Raw genomic sequence first — 25,035 nt, 5'->3', positions numbered from 1 at the left:
TCACCTGTCTTTTTCTTAATTTTTATTTGTGATACTCAATTACTCAAAGTCTCAAACAAATCCAACTAGAATTTAATCAGTTCGAGTCCAATCACGAAAAAGGCCCTTACCCCCTGAACCGATTAAATTTAATCAGTTAATTTTTTATTTTTCATAAACTCTCAAACCATCTCGATCCGTTGACACCTTTAATAGCTGCGAGTCTGTGACTTAAAGAGAATTCCTTTTACTTCTTTGAGATACCACAGAGAATAGTAAGTTCAATTTTTTCACAAAAATATAATTTAAATCAAATTTAAAATGTTACATTAACTTATTTGTTTAATATGAAGTATTTTTTGAGTTATATTTATAATATTCCTTTTAACAAAGTAAAAACATATTTAGTTTATAATATATATTCTTCAGAATATATGAAGTGCTTTTACCATCACTTTTGTTCATTGCGACATGACGAGCTTCAATTTTACACTGATTTGTTGATTGTATCTACCATTAGATTGAATTGAAATTACACCAGTTTACTTTTGGTGAATGGGCACTTCTACTACCCTTGTGTTCATTCGAAAATGTTTTCCTTCTCAAATCAATGTTAGAACTGAGCCCAAATGTTTAACAAAAGAACGGTATATATGTGACTTTGAAAATTGGTCCACATTATCCCACAGTAAGACCATAGTCCAAAAATTTCCAGATCGTCATGAATTTCAATCAAGACCAAGTTAATTAGAGTTGTGGTATAAAGCTAGCCCTTTGTTTCTAATAAGCTTCGTGAGCTCTTAGAATTTATCACATGGAGGGGCCTTACTCCATGCCCGAATTTGATGCCAAACAAGTATGAAGGGGCCACTGTTTTGGCTTTTTTTGACAATGTAGTTTGCCTCCACAACGACCTATAAAGTGGGTGTGACATGTCCAATTTGTCAATTTCAATTATCATTTAGATTGCTTGATCCTGATGTATATCATTGTGCTCCCTAGTGGGGGCATAAACAAGTTTTCTTTACCATAACATTTAATTCTCTTCCTCAACTATGATTTTTCCTTCAACTTACAAACATCTTCAGATCAAGCAACAAGTAGTCTATATTTGATTATTTCCTATAGGAAAACTCCTTTATTTTGGATTATACTACTTCTGCTTACTGTGGTACACCGTTTCCATTTAAGTTCTAGAATGTAGGAAACTTATATAGTGCCACTAAATCACTTGGAGTACAGGGGAGATTTAGGGCACAACATCAATAAATATAGAAACGCTTAGTGAAAAGGGTTATTCAAAGGAGTCAAAATATGATTTCAATTAATTTCACAAATATGCTGTTATTTGAGGCAGAGAAATACTAATTTGACAACCACTAATCATACAACAACAAAATAATTATGGATAAAAGGTAAAAGTAGTTATTATAGTTAAATTTTAAGAGTTAAATTCGGACCTTTTTTCATAGTTGTTGGTTGTTAATTAACTTGTGATGATTAAATTAGCATTCCACAGTTTAAAATATGGCGGCAGTCATTAGAAAATTTAATGGGAAATTTGGTATTCAAAATTTTGATTAGATATCCAATAAAATAAAGTGAAGCAAGCATGTAAAAATGAAAAGCAATCCTCAACACTAGCCAAGTACCAACCTAAGCAATAAGAACCGATTCAAGTAGTAATTCCGATCATGAACAGACACAATAATCAGAAGGCAAGGAGCTAGATTAAGCCTCGACCTTTTCATCCTCCAAGATGTGGGCCTTGCCCGTTGGCTTGGCAAGGAAATCAGTGTACTCTTGGAATGGAGACTTGGAGAAGCGAGTCTCCCTCCAGAAATCAGGTGTAAGGAAACCGTAGGTTTTCAGCAAACACTCGAATGTGGCCTGCAAATAACACACATAGCATCATGAAAAATAGGTGACAAATTACATGTAATTCATCTATTGAATTATGCATTCAATTGCTTCCCTCAACAAGTCTACTCTAATTGTCACCTCAAACTGAATTAGATACTTTGCTTAAACAACACTTTTACTACCATAACACTCAGGGATATCTTCTCTCATGAATCTATAATCATACATTCATACAGAATATAAGAAACAATTGCATATTATATGTATTAATGTAAAGGCTTATAATAATCAACAATTAAACAAGGGAAAAGGCAAAGAAAGTATGAAACCTTCACGAAATTTCCAAGGGTCTTGGTGGATCCTCTAGAAGAAGTGAATACATCATCAATGCCTGCAAATTGCAAGACCTTCTTGGGAACCCTAGCAGCAACAATTCCAGAACCACGAGGAGCAGGCACCATACGGACGGTGACGGAACCACATTTTCCGGTGACCTTGCAGGGAACGGTGTGTGGCTTTCCGATCTTGTTACCCCAATAACCTCTCCTAACAGGAATCACCGAGAGCTTCGCCAATATGATGGCACCGCGAATGGCGGTTGCGACCTCCTTGCTGCACTTGACACCGAGTCCGACGTGGCCGTTGTTGTCACCGACGACAACGAAGGCCTTGAAACGGGTTCTCTGACCGGCACGTGTCTGTTTCTGAACGGGCATGATCTTCATGACTTCATCCTTCAAAGAAGGACCAACCAACTGGTCAACGATTTGGTGCTCCTTGATTGGGAGAGAGTGAAGGTAGATTTGTTCGAGGCTACTGATCTTTGAATCTTTCACGAGGCGACCCAGCTTCGTGACTGGAACCCACTTCTCCTCTTCCTCGCGGCGTCCACCGCCCCTACGACGCCCACCGCGGCCCCTGTCGCCCCGACCACCGCGACCTCCGAAGCCACGCCCGAATCCGCCACGATCTCCGCCACCGCGCTCAGCCATTGGTGAGATGAGAGGGAAGAGGGATCAATGTAGGGTTTGTGTGAGTGTGTACTGTGTGTTGCAGAAGCAGCAAGACTGAGTGTAGGGTTTGCATTTTTCAGCGCTTTAAATATATAGACAAAGTTTAGGGCTCCCAAATAGCTCAAACGGGTCGGGCCCTATTTTAATATTCAATTTTGCTTTTTTGAAGACCCAAAAGCATGAATTTTGACAAAATAAAACGTTACTAACACACTGGAAGGCTCAATTGAAGTTGTATCAAATGAATCCTAAAAAGCTAAACCAAAAACAAAAGTAACCCTAGAAAAAACCCAAACAAGAATCTTTTTTTGTCGGGGTGGAACTCTGAATACTAGGTGGGCAAAAAAAAATTTAACCAAAATATAAGAAAGTTTTGTCACCCTCTCTAATATCATAGGCTATTTTCGAATTATATTTGTTTACTTGTGGAGTTTAAGAAAGTACTAGGTAAATGCCCTTGTTTTACCAAACATATAATATTTAACTGTATATATATTTGTAAAAAGTAAAGATATATTTTGTAGTACTCATATCATTTTAAAAAAATATAATTCTAATTTTAAATTTAACAAATTATTTTAAAAAATTCCTATGTAATGTATCTTTTAAGAAATAAATTCTATGTAATATTTTACCATGTCAATTTTGGAAAACAACAAGATGTAGCAAAATATAATAGTACTAAAAATATGTGAGAATAATGAGAATAAAAAAGACTGTTTAATAAAGGATTTACTCTTCATGTACATAATCTGTTTTATTGTATTTATATATAATTTATTTATAAAAAATTAATATATATTTATAATCTAATGTATATATATAAACTATGTTATCTTGTTTATATATGTTAGATTATTTTTTTTCATATCAAAAACATAAGTAAATTTTCATATTCAATATTATTTTGCTAGTTAAGAAATATACTATTGCATTATGTATTTAATTTTTAATAAAAAAATTATAAAGTTTTTACTTTTTCAACCATTTTCATTCTCAAAAGTAACCACACTCTCTTACATAGACACAAAAAAGGTTCTTCCTTTCTAAAAAAATAACCAACCTGATGACAAATTTAAATTCATAATGCATAAATATAAAAGTTTATACATGTATCAATTTTTTTCTTTATCTTATAATTACCATATTAATGTAATAATCATTGTTTTTTAATTTCAACTACACTTTGAATCAGACAAAACACAAAAAAAAATGTTTATCAATTTATATTCTCAAGTTCTTAGAATCCAAACTTTTTTTCTATTATAAAAATTGTTTCTTCGTATATATGCTAATAAAAATTGTAATTATGTTTCCACATGCACATGCACACAGCTTTTGTGACAATTCTTCAGCTTGTATGACAAATTTTCTACTATAGTATGACTACACAAAATAATAAATACATATGCTTTAGAAATATTGAATTATATTTAAAAAATACTAAACTAATCATACTAAAATATTTTATTTAGTTGCTTCAACTCCAATTCTAAATGAAAACTTAGTATGCAATAAACTTAAAAGTTATTGCAACTCCTTTCACAATTTTTTAAAATGCTAATTATAAACTAAAATACTAAGAATTTGTTTGAAATTTTCATCAACTAAGATACTGAATTTATGCCAAAAATAGTGATATTACATTTTTCCTAAGTTCAAGCAAGTACTACAAGAAAAAGAAACATATAGTAAAAATAAAATATTTTTAAATGTTAAAATATTTTGTGTAACACTAATTTGACCACGTTTAGATTTTTGCATAATCCACACTTTATCATTTAAGTTCTCTTGTTTTCAATATTAACACTCAGGTTTGCATAAACCCTCTTCTAGAACGAATGATTTGCTCGAAAAACATCATTTTCTACTATTTTATATTGCGCTTTTCTTTCAACTTGAAATCTTCTTGTTCGATTTTTTGATTGGCTATCTTGTTCGTAAGTTCCTGTTGTGCCTCCTAAGTAAGAGAGGTATTTAATTCTGCATTCACATTGTAAATCTTGTAGCTTGAAAGTGAGCATAAATGCATAATAACTTGAGTTAAAAATTATCCAATATCACTTTTTGAAATTCAAAAAAATATGTCCTAAATCTTGTCCCTATATGAAAGTGAGTCATTAATCATTCAGTCATATTATCATATTCCAAGGTCACTGTCACATCATTTTCACTTACCTTTAGAACATTGGTTGATAATCTCAATAATATACTAATATAGTATAAAATCACGAAAATACATTTACATCCAAATGTAGCAGTTTGCAACAAAAAAAGTCTCATAAAAAATAATAAGATTTGCAAGAAAACTTTTCAAACTACTAAAACAAAGATAAAACGAAAAGATATATGGTATAGTTAGAATTTAGGAGAACAAAACTTGCGATGGCCAATAAAGGGTTGAAAGAGAGGTGCATCGAGACTCCTGAATACTCTCTTCACAAGAAGTAGCAAGTAGTTATCAGAACCGAACTGGTAATCAACCTGGTTATATGACATGGTCATTGGATCACTAGTTCACCTGATCATCATTAAAAAATATAAAATTATATAAATAAAATTAAAATCAAAAGTTAAAATGCATGTCTTTACAAATATAATAATAATAATAATAAAATATCAATTCTTAAATATAACTAATGATGTAAAAGAGATAATAAATTAGTCTTGAATACAAAATACTTTCTCAATTTAAATGAATAATGGCGAATTAAAGATAACACAATCAGTAAATCAAATCCAAGGGATGATCTCAAAGTCGTCATCTATATATTCATAGCACAAAAGAACAGGGCAACAATTTAGCAAATTAAAAACAGAAGAACAATGACGTTATCCAGCAACTAAAAAATTGTTTAGTGATATATTCAGCAACAATTCAATATAGAAGTAACAAATTCAGCTCATTGATAATTTGCAACAACAAATTCAACTATGATAATGTTCGAAGTATAGTAAAATTTAACAGCAATGAAATACCGTGCACAATGAAGAAATATCATTCGAAATCCCTAGTATTTAGCTTTGACAATTCTAAAAAACTATATACAACATAATTTTTAAGATTCTAACAAAAGAAAAAACGAAAGACTTACAGCAACAAATTCTACTTCCAGTAACAAAAAAATTTACTCAGTGATATGTTCAGCATCAAACTCAACTTACAGCAACAAATTCAGTTCATTGATAATTTTTAACAACAAATTCAATTATAATAACTTTCAATAACAAAAACTTAAACTCCAATTCTCCAAGTATGATTTACAGCAAAACAAAATTAGTTAAATCATTATTTCAGCAACAACATCAACCTTCAACAACAAATTTAAGAATAAATTGAAAAAGAAATAACAGGATCGAAGAAAGCGTTGACGACCGAAGCAAGAAGACGAGCTTTCGACGGTAACAAAGTGCAACGAGCTTGAGTCCAAAACGACCACGAGAGAAGCAAGATACTGGAGCGAGAGAGGTCGACGACGAAACCAGCCGTGAGAGAGGTGAGACTCAGTGAGCTTGTGAGAGAGAGTGGGAGAGAAGAGAGAAGAAATTCAGAAAGAAAAGAGAGGTGAGAGAGATGGGTGATCAACATTACTTAGGGCATCGCGCGGGAGGTTTTAAAGTGAATGCCGCCTTTTTTTTTTCAAATTTAAAAAAAAATCGTACAAAAACGTTACCAATAAAATAATTCTTAAATAATTTGAAAAAAGACAAAAAAAATAAACTAATAAATATTTTATTTTTGATAAGATAAAAAAATGTATATTTAGCAAATAACTTATTCATTAAATTAAATTTTTGTGACAACGTTTGAATAAATAAATATAAAGTGCACAAAAAAATTTAGGGTAAAATTTGATCTCTATATTTTTTGGTAGAAATTTAGGAACAGTCAACTTCACGTGCCGTTAGATGAAAATTTAGTCAAATCATTCAAATCATTTAATAGCTCTTAACTATCAACTTCACGTGAAGTTGACTGCACCTGAGTTTTCACGAGATTTTTCTTTTTTATTTTTCAAAAAAAATGCGGTCATTCACAATATTTTTTTTTTTAAAATTCACTTGACAAAAAATTACTAAATTTTAACGATGAAAATATATTATTTTTCTAATAATGATTATAAAAATTTGCATCTAAATTTAATATCTAAAATCGTTTTTTAAAATATATATTTAATATCTATTTTTTTTACGTATTTTTAATTCATTCAGGGACTTATTTGTCATTAGCATCTTTTGGAAGTTGTTTTGTCAGCAATACGAACTTTCAGGTACCATTTCGATAGTTTACTCTAAAAAAAATATGACCTAGTTCAAGTGATATGAGCCGGCCGAATCACCAATTTTCAAAAAATACGTTCGGGTCGAATCGGTTTTTATTGAATCCAATGCTTAAGCAGTTTGACAAGTGACTCGATTCGGCCGGGTGACCGAGTGACCAAATTTCTGGTCGAACCAAACAGGTTGAGTCGTATTTAATAACTACTAGCAACGGCCTATTTTTGGTGTTTGAAGGAAAGAGTTTATAAAAGCTTGTACATGGGGTCGTAGCCCAGGTCGAACCAAATATAATAAATATATTCCAATCTAATCCGAATATTTTGTTCTAACTAAATTAACCCCAAATAAATTGGATTATATTTTTATAAAAAAATGATTAAATTTGGTCTGTTTAGTACATGATAAATATATATAATTTTATAAATTTTATGTAACAAATTAATAATATTTTATTTTTAAAGATTGAATTTAATAAATTAAAAAACATACTATCAATCAGTTTTGTCTTTTACAATGTAAGTCCTAATAAAAAAGCTAAATAACAAAAAAAAAAAAAAACCCAACAACATTATCTAGACCTAATTCTATTTTGATTTTTCACTATTACTCATTGTAAAAAGAAAAAAACTAACCGCACACCCTATTTGTCCGTCCTACTCCTACTCTCATTCACGCCGTTCACCTTACCGTCTTCTCGCATAGCAACAACCTCGGTATTCTTGTCCCGATGCCCACAACCCCACGAAAGGAACTAACCGACCCTTCGCGTTGTCGTGTCGCCCGATCTTGTCGTCGAATCGGTGTCATAACTCAGTTTTCCTTCGCAAGGAGCTGTCAGAGACGACGTTCACAACGCCACGAAGGGATCTCCAGATGGCGCCACGCCCAATCACGTCGTCGACTAGCCCTTACCTGGTCTCCGTCCACGCAATTCGTTCTCGATGAAAGGTGGACAAAGAACCTCCTTGCTATAGATTGCAATGAATACCCTAAGAAGGCAACTGTGGGATGTTTCTTTTATTAACCTTGTGATATTTTTTTCGTTAAACTTTGGATGGTTCTTTTTTTAAATTTAAGATGTTTCTTTTGTTTGATGCAAGTCGGCAGCGCGCGACGCACAGAGGAGTAGCGTCGGAGGGCACAATGACAGCACCAACAGACGGTTGAAGACGATATACTAAGTACTAACTATACAATGATAGGAAATTTTGCGTTGACAAAACGATTATGCAATAATGAAACGATTATGCGATGACAGTAATTAGAGGGTTACGTTTCGCTAATCCCTATATATTTTTTATGGGAAAGTATAGGGAGCCAATGGCTTAAGCGTACAATGAAGGTTTAGGAAGTATTAGAGATATAATCATTAGTGTTACATTGTCCTATCAGGTTACGCTTTTGGGATAAGTGGTTTCATGATATGACATTAGAGTTATAGATCTGAAAGGTCAGGGGTTCGAGATGTTTATTTATCCTGGTATCCGGATGGTTATTCTGGATAATATGGGTGATGTTCATTCTATTCATGGATCAAAGATTTAGCCCATTGTACACATTGTACACTTAGGCCATTGGCTCCCTAGCACTATTCATTTTTTATTTATATTGATTGACAAAATTATTTATAAAAAAACTAACTAATTTTTTTTGGCTTTTAAAAAAATTAATCGAAATTTTAAAATTATCCAGCCTTTTATGATCACCATTATTTCCTTTTCTCTAATTTCAAATTTTGTTAATTCTCCATTGTCACCACCTTAACTTCCTTTTTTATTTCTATTTGACTACCATGTCTCCTTTATTCTCAGAACTTCCCTTATTTTCTATAAGCTGAGATATTAAAGATAAGAAAAAGATGCTTTGTAGAGTTTGAAGTAGACTAAATTTAGAACTACACTACAATATCAACTGATCTTACAAAAAAAAAAGGGTGAAAAAGAATAAAAAACAACCGTTGTTGCACTTGCCGCTTTCACATCCTCAATTTCCTTCACAGCAAGAAGCACCAATAAAATTTGCAACAAAACAAAAAACTAGAACAATTATCAAATCTCACTAGAATGAGTTTGAAGGCGAAGCCGTGACCAGAATTTAGTAAAGGAGGTTCTAACTGTAAAAGAGGCATGAGGGTGGTGGTAGTGGTGAAGTAAGAGAGAAGAAAAAAATGGTTAATATTATATAAAAAGAGGATTATGAATGTTTCAGATTTAGAAAAAAAAAAAAAGAGATAAGAAATTATGACAATTTAAAAACAACTCCATAATCCAGCATTACACCATGATACTTACCATTTAAAAATAAATTATGACTTGTGCTATAACATGAATAAAATAATAAAAAAGAAGATTTGTTGTTTCCTTTTGAATCAAATTCTAAAAGAAAATGAAAAATTGACAAGGAAACAATGGGGTAATTAAAAAAAGAACAGGAAAACAATCGCGGTCACTCGGTCACACAGTCACAGTCAGCAGTGTTTGCCCGCCACTATCAAATTTACGAAACCCTCCTCAAAACCCTACATTTCTCCTCTCATTTCACTTCCCTCCCTCTCCCACTCTTTCTTCCCTCAATTTTCAAATTTCATTTTCTCCGTTTGTTTTTCGGGAAGGAGAGTTAAATATTCAGTTTCTCCAATCCCCTTAGTAGTTCTGAAATTTCAGTTGAAGCTCGGCGCCGCGGAGATGTCGTGGGAAGACGAGATTGTCATGCGTGATGTGACGAACGCGGGTCTCGTTGTCAGTGATCGCATTGGTCGCGAGGTTTCGCCTCAGCTTGACCTCGAAGAAGCTCTTGAAGCTTCAAGATATGCTAGCCACCCTTACTCCACTCTCCCCAGAGAGGTATCTCTATCTTCCTACCTTTTACCTCTCCTACTCTCAGGGTTTCGAATTGGTTCAATTAGATTCACCTCCATACGCTATGTGTTTCTGTAATTTAGCCAATTTTGCCTCCAAGCTAAAATTGCGTGTCTTGGTAGGGGGTTCCTTACATTATGCTTACTCAGAACACAGAAGGCCCAGAGTGAATGTTCAATAGGGTAAAAGATACAAGATCAAATTTTGCTTGAAAAGCAAAAAAAGTTGCTTCTTTTTGTGAAGTGTTTTTATCTGTTATAGTGTTATTGTGTGTGGGTATAATACTACAATGTAGCATAAATCATAACGGCAACATGCATTATAGGTATATAGCATGCCTGTTAGCATACTGTCTAGGGTTGGAGTTTAGTTCTAGCATGTATCTTATGACATATTTTTTTCTTTGGATTTCATCTCAGTGGCCCCCTTTAGTTGAGGTTGCCAATACATGGGAGTTGCCTCCTGTTCTCATTGAAAGATACAATGCAGCTGGTGGGGAAGGAACTGCCTTTTGTGGAATATTTCCTGAAATACGTAGGGCATGGGCATCTGTGGACAATTCCTTGTTTCTTTGGCGTTTTGATAAGTGGTAAGTACCATGATGATGGTCTGGAATTAATTTAGTTTAACGGCATCTTCTATTTACTAGAACTTATATTTATACGTGCTGCATTACCTCTAATCTAATGTTGGTCTTCCTTAGGGATGGTCAATGTCCTGAATATAGTGGGGAAGAGCAAGCTATTTGTGCAGTTGGTCTTGCAAAATCAAAACCAGGTGTTTTTGTTGAAGCCATCCAATATCTTTTAGTTTTAGCAACGCCTGTTGAGGTAATAACCAAATTATGTTTAACTTTTTTCCAGTACTTGTTTACTAAAAGTATAAAATTCATCCTTCTGAATTACTTTTTTTTTTAATTGTTATATGATGAATTGCTTATTTTGTATCCGTGCAAGATCCAATGAGTTTATTTGCAATTGATACTAATAGTTTTGTGATGCTTATCACTTTGATATATGCTGCTTAGCTTTGTATGAAAATATGTTATAAGATCCCTTTATTCTTCAAAAGAAGCTCTGTATGATTTGTTTCTTATGAACCTTGTGTGGCTTGTTCTTTCAAGAATTTGTCCAAGCAATATTGTTTCTTACCAATCGCTTTCTGTCAGTTGATTTTGGTAGGAGTGTGCTGCTCTGGAGGAGCCGATGGATCAGATCCATTTGCAGAAGTCACATTACAGCCATTGCCAGAGTATACTGTACCGTCCGATGGGGTTACAATGACTTGTGTGACATGTACTGATAAGGGCCGTATTTTCCTTGCTGGTCGTGATAGCCATATATACGAGCTTCTTTATTCTACAGGTTCAGGATGGCAAAAGCGCTGCAGAAAAATCTGCCTCACTGCTGGCTTAGGAAGTTTAATTTCAAGGTACTTGGAGCTTTGGATCTTCTAGTGGCATACAAGTTACTAAATGTAACTATGCTATTTGATTCCTTCTATCAATTTTTTAACCTTTAAAGTCCAAATTGTGCATGTTTTTTCTTTAAATGACTTGTAACTTGCCTGATTTTAAGTGGTACATGTTTCTTTACTAATTCCCTAATGACATGACTTAGCCGTTTTATGCAGCTGGGTTATACCAAATGTGTTCAACTTTGGAGCCATCGACCCCATTGTTGAAATGGTTTTTGATAATGAGAGGCAAATATTGTATGCACGAACTGAAGAGATGAAGCTTCAGGTTTATGTTCTAGGGCAAAATGGGGATGGTCCATTAAAGAAAGTTGCTGAAGAAAGGAATCTTGTTAATCAGAGGGATGGTCATTATGGAAGTAGACAATCAACAGGATCAAGAGTCTCAAATCGTTCACCCAAGCCATCTATTGTTTGTATTGCACCGTTATCCACACTTGAGTCCAAGTTGCTGCACCTTGTTGCTGTTTTATCAGATGGCAGAAGGATGTACCTGTCTACTTCTCCTTCTAGTGCAAATTTGACTGGGTTCAGCACCAGTCATCACAGGCCTAGCTGTTTAAAGGTTGTCGCTACAAGGCCTGCTCCTCCTTGGGGTGTTAGTGGTAGTCTCACATTTGGAGCCATAGCTCTTGCGTCTAGGCCTCAAAATGAGGATCTCTCATTGAAAGTTGAGGCAGCATATTGTTCTGCAGGTACTCTTATCCTTTCTGATGCATCACCTTCAGCTATGCCTTCTCTCCTTGTATTGAACCGGGATTCAAGCACCCAATCATCACCATCAGGTAATCTTGGGACAAATTCAAGGAGTTCCCGTGCATTACGAGAATCTGTATCTTCTTTACCAGTTGAAGGGCGAATGCTTTCTGTGGCAGATGTCTTACCTTTGCCTGATACTGCATCTACTGTGCAGTCTTTATATTCAGAAATTGAGTTCAGTGGTTATGAGAGCCCAATGGAATCATGTGACAGGGTATCTGGGAAACTCTGGGCAAGGGGAGACCTTTCGACTCAACATATATTGCCAAGAAGGAGGATTGTTATCTTCAGCACAATGGGCATGATGGAAATTGTGTTAAACAGGCCACTGGACATTTTAAGAAGGTTATTAGAGTCCAGCTCTCCAAGATCAGTTTTAGAAGATTTCTTCAATCGTTTTGGTGCTGGTGAGGCAGCTGCTATGTGTCTAATGCTAGCTGCAAGAATAGTGCACTCGGAAAACCTTATTAGCAATGTTATTGCCGAGAAGGCTGCTGAAGCTTTTGAGGATCCAAGAGTTGTTGGAATGCCACAACTTGAAGGTAGTAGTGCATTATCAAACACAAGAACTGCTGCTGGTGGATTTAGCATGGGCCAGGTTGTTCAGGAGGCTGAGCCAGTATTTTCAGCCGCACATGAAGGACTCTGTTTGTGTTCATCTAGATTACTTTTTCCTCTTTGGGAACTTCCTGTGATGCTTGTGAAAGGCAATTTAGCCCCTTCAGGTGCTTTATCTGAAAATGGGGTAGTTGTCTGCAGACTCTCTGTTGGTGCTATGCAAGTCCTTGAACACAAAATCCGATCTTTAGAAAAATTCTTAAGATCTAGAAGGAACCAGAGGAGAGGACTTTATGGATGCGTTGCAGGTTTGGGCGATCTAAGTGGTTCAATTCTATATGGTACTGGTTCAGCATTAGGTGCAGGTGATCGAAGTATGGTGAGAAACTTATTTGGTGCGTACTCCAGAAATGTGGAATCTAATGGTGGTGGAACAAGTAACAAAAGACAAAGGCTGCCATATAGTCCTGCAGAATTAGCTGCCATGGAGGTGGGTTATGTCAAGTGTTTTCTTGATGTTTTATATGTTCTCATTTATTGGTTTAATTTCTCATTTAGGCTTTTGTTACAGGTGAGGGCAATGGAATGTATTAGGCAGTTGCTTCTTAGATCTGGTGAAGCCCTGTTTTTGCTTCAACTTATTTCCCAGCATCATGTCACTCGATTGATTCAAGGATTTGATGCTAACCTTCAACAAGCATTAGTTCAGTTAACATTTCATCAGTTAGTTTGTTCTGAGGAGGGTGACCGGCTTGCTACGAGACTTATTTCTGCTCTAATGGAGGTAAAGCCTGTTTTAGGCTAGATGTGAAGGAAACTTCTGTGGGAATTTATATGTTAATGATTTAATATAGCTTTCTATGTTTTCTTGAACAAACTTTTGTTTCTCCCTTGTATAGTTCTGAGTTTTATTTCATATCATACATCGTTCCAGTATTATACTGGTCCTGATGGTAGGGGAACTGTAGATGACATTAGCAGGAGATTAAGAGAGGGTTGTCCAAGCTACTATAAGGAGTCTGATTACAAGTTTTTCTTAGCTGTGGAAGCTCTGGAGAGAGCTGCTGTGACTATAGATAATGAGGAAAAGGAGAATCTTGCAAGAGAAGCATTTAATTGCTTAAGCAAAGTTCCAGAGTCTGCAGACTTACGAACTGTTTGTAAGCGTTTTGAGGATTTGAGGTATTTTTTCTTGTTGTCCATTTTTTATGTCAAGCATCATCATTTGTTTTATTGGCCTGTGATTGGAATGCTTCAATCTGAAAGTATAAAATGTACTTGACAACTGCAGATATTATGAAGCTGTAGTGCGCTTACCTCTTCAAAAGGCACAAGCTATCGATCCTGCAGGTGATGCTTATAATGATGAAATTGATGCAAGTGTCAGAGAACAGACACTTGCTCAGCGCGAACAGTGTTATGAGATAGTTATTAGTGCTTTACGGTCTCTGAAAGGTGACAACTCTCAGAAGGAATTTGGCTCTCCTATCAGATCTGCTGCTTTGCAATCTACCCTTGATCCAGCTTCTCGAAAAAAATATATTAGTCAAATTGTTCAACTTGGTGTCCAGTCTCCTGACAGAATTTTCCATGAGTATCTATACCAAGCTATGATTGATTTAGGTCTTGAAAATGAGTTGTTAGAGTATGGAGGTCCTGATCTGTTGCCCTTTTTGCAAAGTGCCGGTCGTAAACCCATCCAAGAGGTTCAATTGTTTCTTTCTCTTTCTAATTTGTCTGTGGCTTGGTCTTCAATTGGTCAAAATGGGCACAAACATAGCGTTAAAATTTTGTTTGTGTATGTGCTGAATGCAAAACTACATACAAGCCATATTTTCATACTTTTTACTGTAAAGTTTTCATTTTTCTAATTATCTGCCCTCTTATGTTTTCTCGGTCTTCAAGGTTCGTGCTGTGACTGCAACAACTTCTCCAACTGGGCAATCTGGAGCACCTATGTCATCCAATCAAGTCAAGTACTATGAACTTTTGGCACGGTATTATGTCTTGAAGCGGCAACATATGCTTGCAGCTCATGCATTGCTAAGACTAGCTGAACGACGTTCCGTTGATGGAGTTCCTACTCTTGAACAGAGGTTAATTAGTTACTCAGTTCCTTGTAACTTATTATCTCCTCTTTCTTAGTATTCTTTTGAAGATTCTGGCCTTATAAGTAGTTTTCTTACTTCATTGCTGCAAACCTGGATCAATTTACTGAGCTGGACTTTCATCAACACTAGGAAAAGATGCAAGATCTGGCACGTGATTTAATCCTATAAAGCATGGAAATTGGTTACTGATTCCATTAATTCTCAAATAAGTTCTGCTTGTTATTTGTCTTGGATTAGATAGATTAACTGGTCTATGGTTGTAGCTGTTCTGTGGCAAGGCTCTACATTTCACATGTATTCAGGGTGATCTGTTTCTGGTTTCAAGCCCTCCCCAATGGTCTTTAGAATCTATTATGATTACTAGAATTATTTTGGTCTATTCTTGGATATCTTCTTATCATCTTAATATTATTTGTAAAATTCAGGTGTCAATACCTAAGTAATGCAGTTCTACAAGCAAAAAGTGCAGCTAATAGTGATGGTTTAGTAGGTTCTGCTCGGAGTTCCATTGATAGTGGATTCCTAGATTTGCTTGAAGGGAAGCTTGCTGTTCTTCGGTTTCAGATAAAGATCAAAGAGGAATTGGAGGCAATGGCTTCCAGGAATGAGATTTTACCTAGCACATCTGATTCCATTCAAGATGGTGCAGTCCCTGAGGGCGGTTCAACTGCTGATGCAAATTTTGCAAGCGTAGCACGAGAGAAGGCCATGGAGCTATCATCAGATGTAAAGAGCATAACACAATTATATAATGAATATGCAGTTCCCTTTGAACTCTGGGAGGTACTGTTTATAGTGTTTTATGTTAGATTTACATAAGTTAGATTTTCTCTTCAGATTGTTCACATGGGTTCTTGTTGAAAAGGTTGCAATAATAATTTGCCAACTACTGAAACTTCTATATCAAATTTCTTATTAATTGTCCTTCACTTAATACCTTTGTTTCAGATATGCCTGGAGATGCTGTACTTTGCCAATTATTCTGGTGATGCTGACAGCATAATTGTCAGAGAGACATGGGCTAGACTTATTGATCAAGCTCTTTCAAGAGGTGGCATTGCTGAAGCTTGCTCGGTATTGAAGAGGGTTGGCCCCCGGATTTATCCTGGTGATGGAGCTGTTATACCACTCAACACTATTTGTCTTCACCTAGAGAAGTCTGCACTGGTATGTTCCAAAACTTGTTCCATTTGAACAACATATGGATTAAACTATTATTTTCAAACTATGAATTCATACTTTTTTGTAGGAGAGGTTAAACTCGGGGGCTGAATCTGTTGGTGATGAAGATGTTGCTAGAGCCCTTCTTTCTGCCTGCAAGGGTGCAGCTGAGCCTGTATTGAATACATATGACCAATTGTTATCAAATGGAGCTGTGTTGCCCTCCCCAAATCTTAGATTACGCATGCTGAGATCAGTCCTTGTGGTTCTTCGCGAGTGGGCAATGTCTGTATATTCACAGAGAATGGGTGCAAGTGCCTCCGGTTCTTCCCTCATACTAGGTTCAGGATTCCCACTTGAAAGAACAGTTGTTAGCCAAGGAATTCGTGATAAGATCACAAGTGCGGCAAACAGGTCTACTTCTCTATACTTATATTGTCCATTTAAATTTTCTAAAAAGAATATGCTTTTTCTGTGCTGGATACAACATTATATTAGAAATTAAATGTTCCCAACCTTTACAGGTACATGACTGAAGTGCGAAGGTTAGCCCTTCCCCAGAATCAAACAGAACATGTCTACCGAGGCTTTAGAGAACTCGAAGAGTCGCTTATAAGTCCCCAATCATTTGATCGATATTGATCTTTGTTCCATTAGAATAGTGTTGTATCAATTTCTTCTTATAAAATAATTATCTTGCAATAAGAGGTGTCTAATTTTTTCCATATTGGATGTGTGATCATGTGATCTCATTTTTTGTTCTTTTTTTCCTTCCCTTCCCTTCCCTTTTAGCCTTTAGTTTGTGTATCAACTAAGATGATAAAAATCTCCACATTCCGGGTCTCCATTCACCTGAGCCTATTCTTGCAAACTTTGCTGCCTCAGGTTGAATGGTTTGAATTTGTCTACTTGCGGCGGGCAATCTAGTTTCATAATCCAAAAGATTATGTTATATACTAAAAAATGTATGATGGTGCTGCTTCGTAGAATTTTTTAGCATTTTGCGAGTTTAGGAAACTGTTGTTTATATTATGTCTTCACATTTCATAAATTCAAAATCGGAACCAAGTGCACCATATGGGATCGGTTTTATTCTTCTAAGCTATAAGCTAAAATATGTCTCTTCTGTGATGGTAAATTGGTAATAATACTGTTTTTTATCTTTTAAAACAGTGGAGTGTATATAAACTAATATCACATTGGTGAGAGAAAGAAGTTTGATTGTGGATTATAAGCAATAAGTATTAATTTAGAGCATGAAGATATAGATTTTGAAATATTAATTTTTAACTTAAATCACTTGTAATTAAGAAAGTCTTAAGAATAATTTCTTTGTTAAGCGGTGATATTGAGGAAACCATCTCAGATAAAATCATTAAAAGAAACCTTTCTTGACTAGATCACAAAAAGTAGCCTTACCAAATCCGAAAACATGAAGATAAATAAAACAAAGTCCTAATATAATAATAATATACAAGCGATAAAGTAATACTTGGAAAAGTATTAAAGAGAAGAAAATGTTGAATTTATTACAGTTAATTCCTAAAATACCAGTGAGCATGATATACATAAATAATAAATAATTAAATATAATATGATTGGGCACAAACAGAGGGCATTTATGTAACTTCACGAAGTGTGTTTTTGTTAGAAGTTTCAACTTCAGCTTCGAGCTGGCCTGGTATTGGTAGAAAGTAGAAACAATGCAGACACTCACTCACAAACTTGTTTTAATTTTATTATTAAAAGGATCTTAAATCCCAAAGTTATTGTTCCTGTAGCGACAAGAATTTTCAATTTTCCATTTCATTTCATCTCTAATCTCTAATTAAAATAAAGGGGAAAAATTAGGGTTCAATTATTTTATTTTATTTTCATTTTCAGTTTTAGTTTCAATTTCACAAAAAAGTTACTAGATCTGATTTATTCCTCTTAATTCAAATTTCCCCAGCACAATCGCACTCCACTTCCACGTCAATCGTTATCCCCCAAAAAAATCTTGACTTTCTGATTCCGTATCTGATCCCAAAAAAGCGAAAAAGAACCAGAAAACAAAAAGCACTACCGAAATGTTTCGTTTCGAGCAGGAGAAGATCCGAAAACGAATTTGATTCCGAAAAGGTTTTGTGCTTTTGAGTATCCAAGTGCTTCCCAGCTTGCGGGTGTTGCCATGGCAGAGGTGATTCCGGCAGCCGTGCTCCGCAACCTTGCTGACAAGCTGTACGAGAAGCGCAAGAACGCTGCACTTGATGTTTGTACTCAACCCTTTCTTGTTTATCCTGTTGCAATTCGGTTAATTTGGGGTTTTAGGGTTTTGAGCATTTTTTATGGGGAGTTGATTTTCTGGGGGTATCTATCCGTGCCTATAGGTTGAGGGCATAGTGAAGCAGCTTGCTGCTGCTGGGGAGCATGAAAAAATAACGGCTGTGATCAATTTGTTGACAACGGAATTCACTTATTCTCCACAAGCCAATCACCGGAAGGTAACTTTCTTTTCTTCTATTTATTTCTATTTTTTTCATTCGTTAAAAGTTTTTTTTTTTTATATATCTTTTAAGTAAGCTTATAGGTTCTTCATCTTATATGATATATTTTCTTAAATTGAATATAAATTATGGGTGAAGGGAGGATTAATAGGATTGGCTGCTGCAACTGTTGGGTTGACTTCCGATGCAGCTCAGCATCTTGAGGTGAGGGATTACTCACTTGTTTAAGAATTTTGTCCTTTTTATTGGAGTGAGTTTGTTTGTTTATCATGGGTTACAATTTGAATTCATTCTAGTAGTACATAAGAAGTTTATCCGCGTTCAATGTGTCTAATGGGAAATACATGTTGTGTGCTTGGAATTGGTGCAATTTTCTGCCCTAATCATTGGCACCAAATTTTTTGGCAACATTTTGAGGAACATTAGAAATGGTGAAATAAAATTCACTCTAAGGAACATAAATGAAATATCGGGAATTTTGGCATGATAATTGTATCTAAGCATAACCCTTTTTTTTCTTTTTGTGATTGACAGCAAATTGTGCCCCCTGTTTTGAATTCCTTCTCTGACCAAGATAGCAGAGTTCGTTATTATGCTTGCGAAGCACTATATAACATAGCTAAGGTGACTGTGTTGACCCATGTTCAGTTTCAGTATGATCATCTGCTTTGTTCTAATGCATAAATTTTTAGTTGTATCTCAGGTTGTGAGAGGGGATTTTATTGTATTCTTCAACCAGATCTTTGATGCCTTATGCAAGCTTTCTGCAGACTCGGATGCCAATGTACAAAGTGCTGCTCATCTCTTAGATCGACTGGTGAAGGTATTCATCACTCCTGCACGCCAGTAAAGCACTAAAGCCTTTTCTGCTGTTTTTTTATCTATGCGCATAGCAAGATTTCCCAAAGAATATGACGAAATAATAATTGACATTGCTTTTTTATCCGAAAATAGGAAATAGAAAACAGATAACTTGAATTGCTGTTCCATTTTGATTAACTAAAATCAAACACTGCTTCCTTCGTGCAGGATATTGTGACCGAGAGCGATCAGTTCAGGTGCACCATCCTTTCACATCTATATTATACTTTTCTCTGTTCATGTTAGTATGTTACTTTACATTTTCAGTAGACGGTGTGGGTACAGAAGAGTGCGTTTGGTTTGCATTTTTATTTTCTGTTTTTATTTTCAGTGTTTTCTGTTTTATGAATTTTGTGAAGGAAAAAGTGAAAACAATAAAATCCTGTTTTCTGTTTTCACTTTTTCCTTCACAAAATCCAGAAAACAGAAAATACTGAAAATGCAAACCAAATGCATTCTAAGATTTTGGATGTAACTTTCCAATAGAACTTTAATAGGTAAAGGTTATATGCAATGTGAGGTGCCAGGCTATCTAATACTAAAAAAAAAGAGGCAAAATTTCACTTTTCACCTTTTCGTCTGTATCTAATTTTTCTTGACCTGAGTTCCCTCCTCTTCTTTCTTTTTCCTATTTTGTTGGTTTAGTATTGAAGAATTCATACCACTGTTGAGGGAGCGCATGAATGTATTGAATCCATATGTGCGCCAGTTTTTGGTAGGATGGATTACTGTACTGGATAGCGTCCCAGATATTGATATGCTGGGTTTTCTTCCTGATTTTCTTGATGGTAAGCATGTCCTTTAAAAGAGTGATTCCCATTCTTCTCAACATTTTGTACAAATGAAATGGAGATCAACCATCTAATCATATACAAAATTTCCAGGCTTGTTTAATATGTTGAGTGACTCAAGTCATGAAATACGTCAACAAGCTGATTCCGCTCTTTCAGAGTTTCTTCAAGAGATTAAGAACTCCCCAGTAAGGCTCTTGCTAATGTAATTTCCACTTGTACTTTGAGTTGCAAGTCTTGTGGCGCACTCTGTGGACAATGTTTCCTATCTTCTGTACTGCATTTATTCATTATTTTTCTCTTCTTGTTGGATTTCTTTATCTTCCCCATAATCAATATTTTATGCTTAGTATGTCTTCGAATTTTTTGTTTGATCAAATGTGCTATGCATCTTTTTTGCTTTTGCAACTACTGTTTTGACACAAAAGCAAAGTGTTTTGTTCATTAGTCATTTTCTGACTCAGCAGTGCTACTCTTGAAGTCTGTAGATTATGGTCGAATGGCTGAAATCCTGGTACAAAGGGCAGGTTCTCCAGATGAATTTACCAGGCTAACAGCTATCACATGGGTGAGTAATACCACAGTGCTTTGACTAATTAATTATTTAGCTTTATTGTACTTTATGCATATTGGCATTTTCCCAAATATTATTTCCTTTTATAACAAAAGCCAAATTACAATTACTGTTGTGTGATTCATTTTGCTTTCTTATTTGAACAGATAAATGAGTTTGTCAAACTTGGTGGAGACCAGCTTGTTCCGTATTATGCTGACATTCTTGGAGCCATTTTGCCTTGCATATCAGATAAAGAAGAGAAAATTCGAGTGGTAGGTTATTTGAGCTTCCCTTTTTTTTTGTACCCATCCTCTTATTGTGCATTTTTCTGCCCCCCCCCCGGCCGGGCGGTTTTTTGTGTTCTTACTAAAATTACATTCCTTTCCCCCATGCAAAACAAAGCATTTGAAACAATCTATGGCTTATGTATAAGGTTGCTCGTGAAACCAATGAAGAGCTACGTGCCATCAAGGCTGATCCAGCTGAAGCATTTGATGTGGGAGCGATACTCTCCATTGCTAGGAGGTATAATTTTTCTCTGATCTGGGAAATAGGCTAGGTTTGAATTTTTTTTGGTACTTGCAATTGAAATATTACAAATTTCTGTGATGGTTTGACGTAAGAAGCTATTAGGGGAACTTATTACATGAATTTTATTTTATTTTTTATTTTTTTTAAAGAATTAGCCAACTGTATTTTGCACTTGTAATTCTATAGATTGATTTTGGGATGGTTTGATTGATCAGCCAATTGTCAAGTGAATGGGAAGCTACTCGCATTGAAGCTTTGCACTGGATATCAACCCTTTTGAACAGACATCGCACTGAGGTGACTAGATTGTTCAAACTCGGTTTTCATTTTGATGTTCTTGTTAGGTCCCTTTACACTGTTGGAGTTGATCTGGTCCAGTTAACAAGGAAATAAATACGATACTTGGCTAGCCGATAATATTCAATTTAATTTAGTTCGCAAAGTTTCATTTGACATTCTCTTTCTGTGGGTAAAAATCTTTCATGTAATCAAACTAATGTGACTCCCTTCTGTATTTATTCAAAATGCTTTGTAAAGGATAGTACAAGATCTCCTTTATGTTGATGGAAGATTTTGGTTTCTATTCACATGTGGATCTATGTCTGAAACAGGTTTTACAGTATCTGGGTGACATATTTGGTACCCTACTGACAGCACTTTCAGACCCATCTGATGAGGTAGCCTTGTTATACTGGTATCCTCTTTTAGTTTATTTGTTTCATCAAATCATTCTTTCACAAAATCTATATGCAAATCTTGCTGTAATTGTACATTTGTTCAAAGGGTAAGTCCTTCTATCAATTCATACAAGCCATTATCTGAAATTAGTTTAAAAAAAATATATGACCATTGTCAGAAAATTTAGATAGATTTCTTTTCTGTCTGCATTACCCTTGACTTGATTCTAAATAAAAATGAGTTTTTGAATTTTCCCCTTTTCTTATTTGCAATGTTTTCACTTTCTGCAATAGGCAATTTACTGGAATTATCAGTGATTCATCTCCCTTTTTTTTAATTAAAAAAAAAATTAAACAGGTTGTACTACTAGTTCTCGATGTTCATGCAGCTATTGCAAAAGATCCTCAGCACTTCCGGCAGATTGTTGTTTTCCTGGTGGACAAATTTCGGATAGACAATTCTCTTTTGGAGAAGTATGCTTTTTACTTGTTCCAAAATTTTATCTTTATTTATGCAGTTTCACTAAAATATTGTATTTGCTTATATTTTCATCTTTAGTTATTAAATTCTAATTTTTTTTAAATGCTTTAGACGAGGTGCTTTGATAATTCGCCGACTTTGTGTTCTCTTGAATGCTGAGAGAGTCTATCGTGAACTTTCTACAATACTAGAAGGGGAACCTGATTTGGATTTTGCATCAATTATGGTTCAGGTTGGTTGACTTTTCTGCGAGCTTGAATAACAAGATGCAACACACATGTAAATTCTGATATATATAAATTCACAGGTCTATGACCCACACCACCCTGTGTATTTGCTTCGCTTTTATGGGAATGATGAAATCATTCTTTTGTGAATTGCATAACTTGGTTCTGTTTTTTCTCTTTTGAGCAGACCTATAGAAAGTATACTGATTGACATTGATATGCATTTTAATATTTTGTGTACAATACTTAATAGTCCTTTAGCCAATCCAGTGTAGTAGAGTGGTATTGATATGGATTTTAATACCCCCCCTTCCTTTTGTAAAAAAATTTTCAGGCTCTGAATTTTATTTTACTTACATCATTGGAACTATCTGAGATCCGAGATCTTTTGAAGCAATCACTGGTAAATCCTGCTGGGAAGGATCTATATGTTTCTTTGTATGCCTCATGGTGCCATTCTCCAATGGCAATTATAAGTCTTTGCTTATTATCTCAGGTAGGTATCTGTAACTTGGTTTTGATTATTAGTTTTTAAGTCTTGTACATGTACACAGACACACTAGCACAAATGCCCTCTTTAAATTTTGTATATTTGTGAGCGACTGCTTACCTTTGTTTAGATCATGTTCCCCATATAATATAAATTATCTATCATGACAGACTTACCAACATGCTAGCACTGTGATTCAATCTCTCGTTGAAGAAGACATTAATGTCAAATTTTTAGTCCAGCTGGATAAATTGATTCAGTTGCTGGAAACTCCAATATTTGCTTATCTTAGATTGCAGGTGCTTTACTGAAACTGGTTGTTTGATCTGCTCATATTTTACAATACTGTAATATAATATTCTTGTTGTTAGGGGGATAAAATATATAATGTGCAGAACTTTCTCTGTTATGTTAAATTAAGCATTGAGCATTGAGCATTATTTTCATCATTTAGAGTGATGGCAGTTAGATAGTTTTGGTAATGAATGTCAATATTTTAAAAAATGCTTCTCTTATCCACTGAAGCATCATGCAATTTTGCAGCTTCTTGAACCTGGAAGACATATATGGTTGTTTAAAGCATTGTATGGTCTTCTAATGTTGCTTCCTCAGGTATAAACAACTTCAATTATTTCTTTCTATGACATCCTTGTTTTGTGGTGAGACAATGTCTAAGATATCATGCTTGAATTGTTTTTACTCTCTTATTATTAAGCACGTTGCTGTTTACCTGTTTAATGGTGTACATCATTACTTCATGAACAATTCTATTTACAATATGATTCAAATTTCTGTCCACTCAAGTCTCAGTATTTCCTTATTGTGCTCAAGGAATATATGTACATTATGTACATTAACAACAGCTTGGAAACCTTGGCGGCATATGTAGTCGCTAATATTGACAATTCATTTTCCGTCATTATGCAGCAAAGTGCCGCCTTTAAGATACTGAAAACTCGTTTAAAAGCCGTGCCTTCGTATTCTTTCAATGGCGAGCAACTAAAGAGAACACCCTCAGGGAATCCCTACCAGTTTCTTCATCAAATGCCGGGTGGGTCTCAAATCACCGAGGATGGCGACATAACCATGGATGGTGGAAACTCACATAACGGGATAAATTTTGCTGCAAGACTACAACAGTTTCAGCAAGTGCAGCACCTGCATCGTCTACATTCAAAAGCACAGGTGCAGTCACGCAAGAATTCGACCTCATTATCAAAGGTCTGCAACCTTTCTCAAGTCTTGTAGTTAGATGCAAACCATATTTATGTGATCCTTTTGATTTTGTATTTGGTGATGTAAATGGCTGCAGAATATGGTTGAAGCACAGAAACAAGAGGAACCAAGGAGACCGCAGTTGAGTGAAATTAATGTTCCAACTTCAAGATCATCATCAAAGAGAAGCCCCCAAGTGTAGAGGTGGTTCTTGCACATTCATATCTTGAGTCCTTATTGTGTCAATGATCTCTCTCAGTATATTTATAAACTTTGAATGGGATCGGCTTATTGATTTGTAAAAAATTGTAAATCACATAGTAGCGCGTTTTGTTTCATTATTATACTCTTGTCATAGAAATTTCTTGGGTTTTTGGAATCAAGATGAAGCTTCGGGCTTTGGCTGAGGTATTCTTTAGTTTTTGTTGAAAACCATGAGGGCTAGAGGCCATATTTTATTCAGGAAAAGGTCTCTTTTTGTTGACCTCTTTATCATTTGCTGCGATATATAATAATTAAATAATATTTGATAAGGAATTAGATACTCAATGACAATGTGATGCATGTGTGTGTGGGTGTGGGGTACGCGTTTTGTTTGGTTTGATCTCATAATATCAGAGAATCATATGTTGCTGCCTCAGGTTGCAACATTGTAGAACAC

The 25,035-nt window shown here is 35.1% G+C and overlaps 3 protein-coding genes across 4 annotated transcripts; 2 read left to right on the top strand and 1 right to left on the bottom strand.

Moving 5' to 3' along the window:
- Positions 1 to 1,519: 1,519 nt before the first annotated feature.
- Positions 1,520 to 2,911, bottom strand: LOC130970518 (40S ribosomal protein S2-4-like). Its single transcript, XM_057896629.1, has 2 exons — positions 2,172 to 2,911; positions 1,520 to 1,869 (listed from the first exon to the last, which is right to left on the bottom strand). Exons 1-2 carry the CDS (start codon positions 2,832 to 2,834, stop codon positions 1,711 to 1,713), a joined length of 822 nt encoding a protein of 273 aa, XP_057752612.1. The 5' UTR covers positions 2,835 to 2,911; the 3' UTR covers positions 1,520 to 1,710.
- A 6,786-nt stretch (positions 2,912 to 9,697) lies between these two features.
- LOC130968941 (nuclear pore complex protein NUP155) lies at positions 9,698 to 17,062 on the top strand. Its single transcript, XM_057894461.1, has 13 exons — positions 9,698 to 9,979; positions 10,414 to 10,583; positions 10,698 to 10,824; positions 11,163 to 11,425; positions 11,627 to 13,277; positions 13,359 to 13,571; positions 13,722 to 13,969; positions 14,079 to 14,493; positions 14,693 to 14,883; positions 15,324 to 15,681; positions 15,847 to 16,065; positions 16,148 to 16,473; positions 16,584 to 17,062. Exons 1-13 carry the CDS (start codon positions 9,821 to 9,823, stop codon positions 16,699 to 16,701), a joined length of 4,458 nt encoding a protein of 1,485 aa, XP_057750444.1. The 5' UTR covers positions 9,698 to 9,820; the 3' UTR covers positions 16,702 to 17,062.
- A 681-nt stretch (positions 17,063 to 17,743) lies between these two features.
- On the top strand, positions 17,744 to 24,869 carry LOC130968894 (protein VAC14 homolog). Of its 2 annotated transcripts, XM_057894377.1 has the most exons (20): positions 17,745 to 18,310; positions 18,429 to 18,542; positions 18,684 to 18,749; positions 19,080 to 19,169; positions 19,249 to 19,368; positions 19,575 to 19,603; positions 20,052 to 20,194; positions 20,291 to 20,385; positions 20,679 to 20,765; positions 20,918 to 21,025; positions 21,187 to 21,278; positions 21,500 to 21,581; positions 21,896 to 21,961; positions 22,320 to 22,435; positions 22,554 to 22,674; positions 23,004 to 23,165; positions 23,330 to 23,458; positions 23,703 to 23,771; positions 24,087 to 24,380; positions 24,472 to 24,869. In XM_057894377.1, exons 1-20 carry the CDS (start codon positions 18,230 to 18,232, stop codon positions 24,574 to 24,576), a joined length of 2,169 nt encoding a protein of 722 aa, XP_057750360.1. In that variant the 5' UTR covers positions 17,745 to 18,229; the 3' UTR covers positions 24,577 to 24,869. The 2 variants fall into 2 exon arrangements, with proteins under 2 accessions (XP_057750361.1, XP_057750360.1); XM_057894378.1 differs by lacking the exon at positions 23,330 to 23,458 and having other exon boundaries at positions 17,744 to 18,310.
- Positions 24,870 to 25,035: the final 166 nt, after the last annotated feature.

This window comes from Arachis stenosperma, chromosome 3 (genome assembly GCF_014773155.1).
Source record: "Arachis stenosperma cultivar V10309 chromosome 3, arast.V10309.gnm1.PFL2, whole genome shotgun sequence".
NCBI classification, from domain to species: Eukaryota; Viridiplantae; Streptophyta; class Magnoliopsida; order Fabales; family Fabaceae; genus Arachis; species Arachis stenosperma.
This window is presented reverse-complemented; position numbering and strand designations above follow the sequence as displayed.

What these genes read in the sequence shown, in the direction of transcription:
- LOC130970518 (XM_057896629.1), bottom strand. Translation starts at nt 2,834, where the DNA reads ATGGCTGAGCGCGGTGGCGGAGATCGTGGCGGATTCGGGCGTGGCTTC. An exon ending in CCCTTGGAAATTTCGTGAAG is followed by an intron (nt 1,870 to 2,171) that starts GTTTCATACTTT and finishes TGTTATTTGCAG; the next exon opens with GCCACATTCGAGTGTTTGCT.
- LOC130968941 (XM_057894461.1), top strand. Translation starts at nt 9,821, where the DNA reads ATGTCGTGGGAAGACGAGATTGTCATGCGTGATGTGACGAACGCGGGT. An exon ending in CAGAATTAGCTGCCATGGAG is followed by an intron (nt 13,278 to 13,358) that starts GTGGGTTATGTC and finishes CTTTTGTTACAG; the next exon opens with GTGAGGGCAATGGAATGTAT. An exon ending in GTCGTAAACCCATCCAAGAG is followed by an intron (nt 14,494 to 14,692) that starts GTTCAATTGTTT and finishes TCGGTCTTCAAG; the next exon opens with GTTCGTGCTGTGACTGCAAC.
- LOC130968894 (XM_057894377.1), top strand. Translation starts at nt 18,230, where the DNA reads ATGGCAGAGGTGATTCCGGCAGCCGTGCTCCGCAACCTTGCTGACAAG. An exon ending in ATGCAGCTCAGCATCTTGAG is followed by an intron (nt 18,750 to 19,079) that starts GTGAGGGATTAC and finishes TGTGATTGACAG; the next exon opens with CAAATTGTGCCCCCTGTTTT. An exon ending in AAGAGATTAAGAACTCCCCA is followed by an intron (nt 20,386 to 20,678) that starts GTAAGGCTCTTG and finishes CTACTCTTGAAG; the next exon opens with TCTGTAGATTATGGTCGAAT.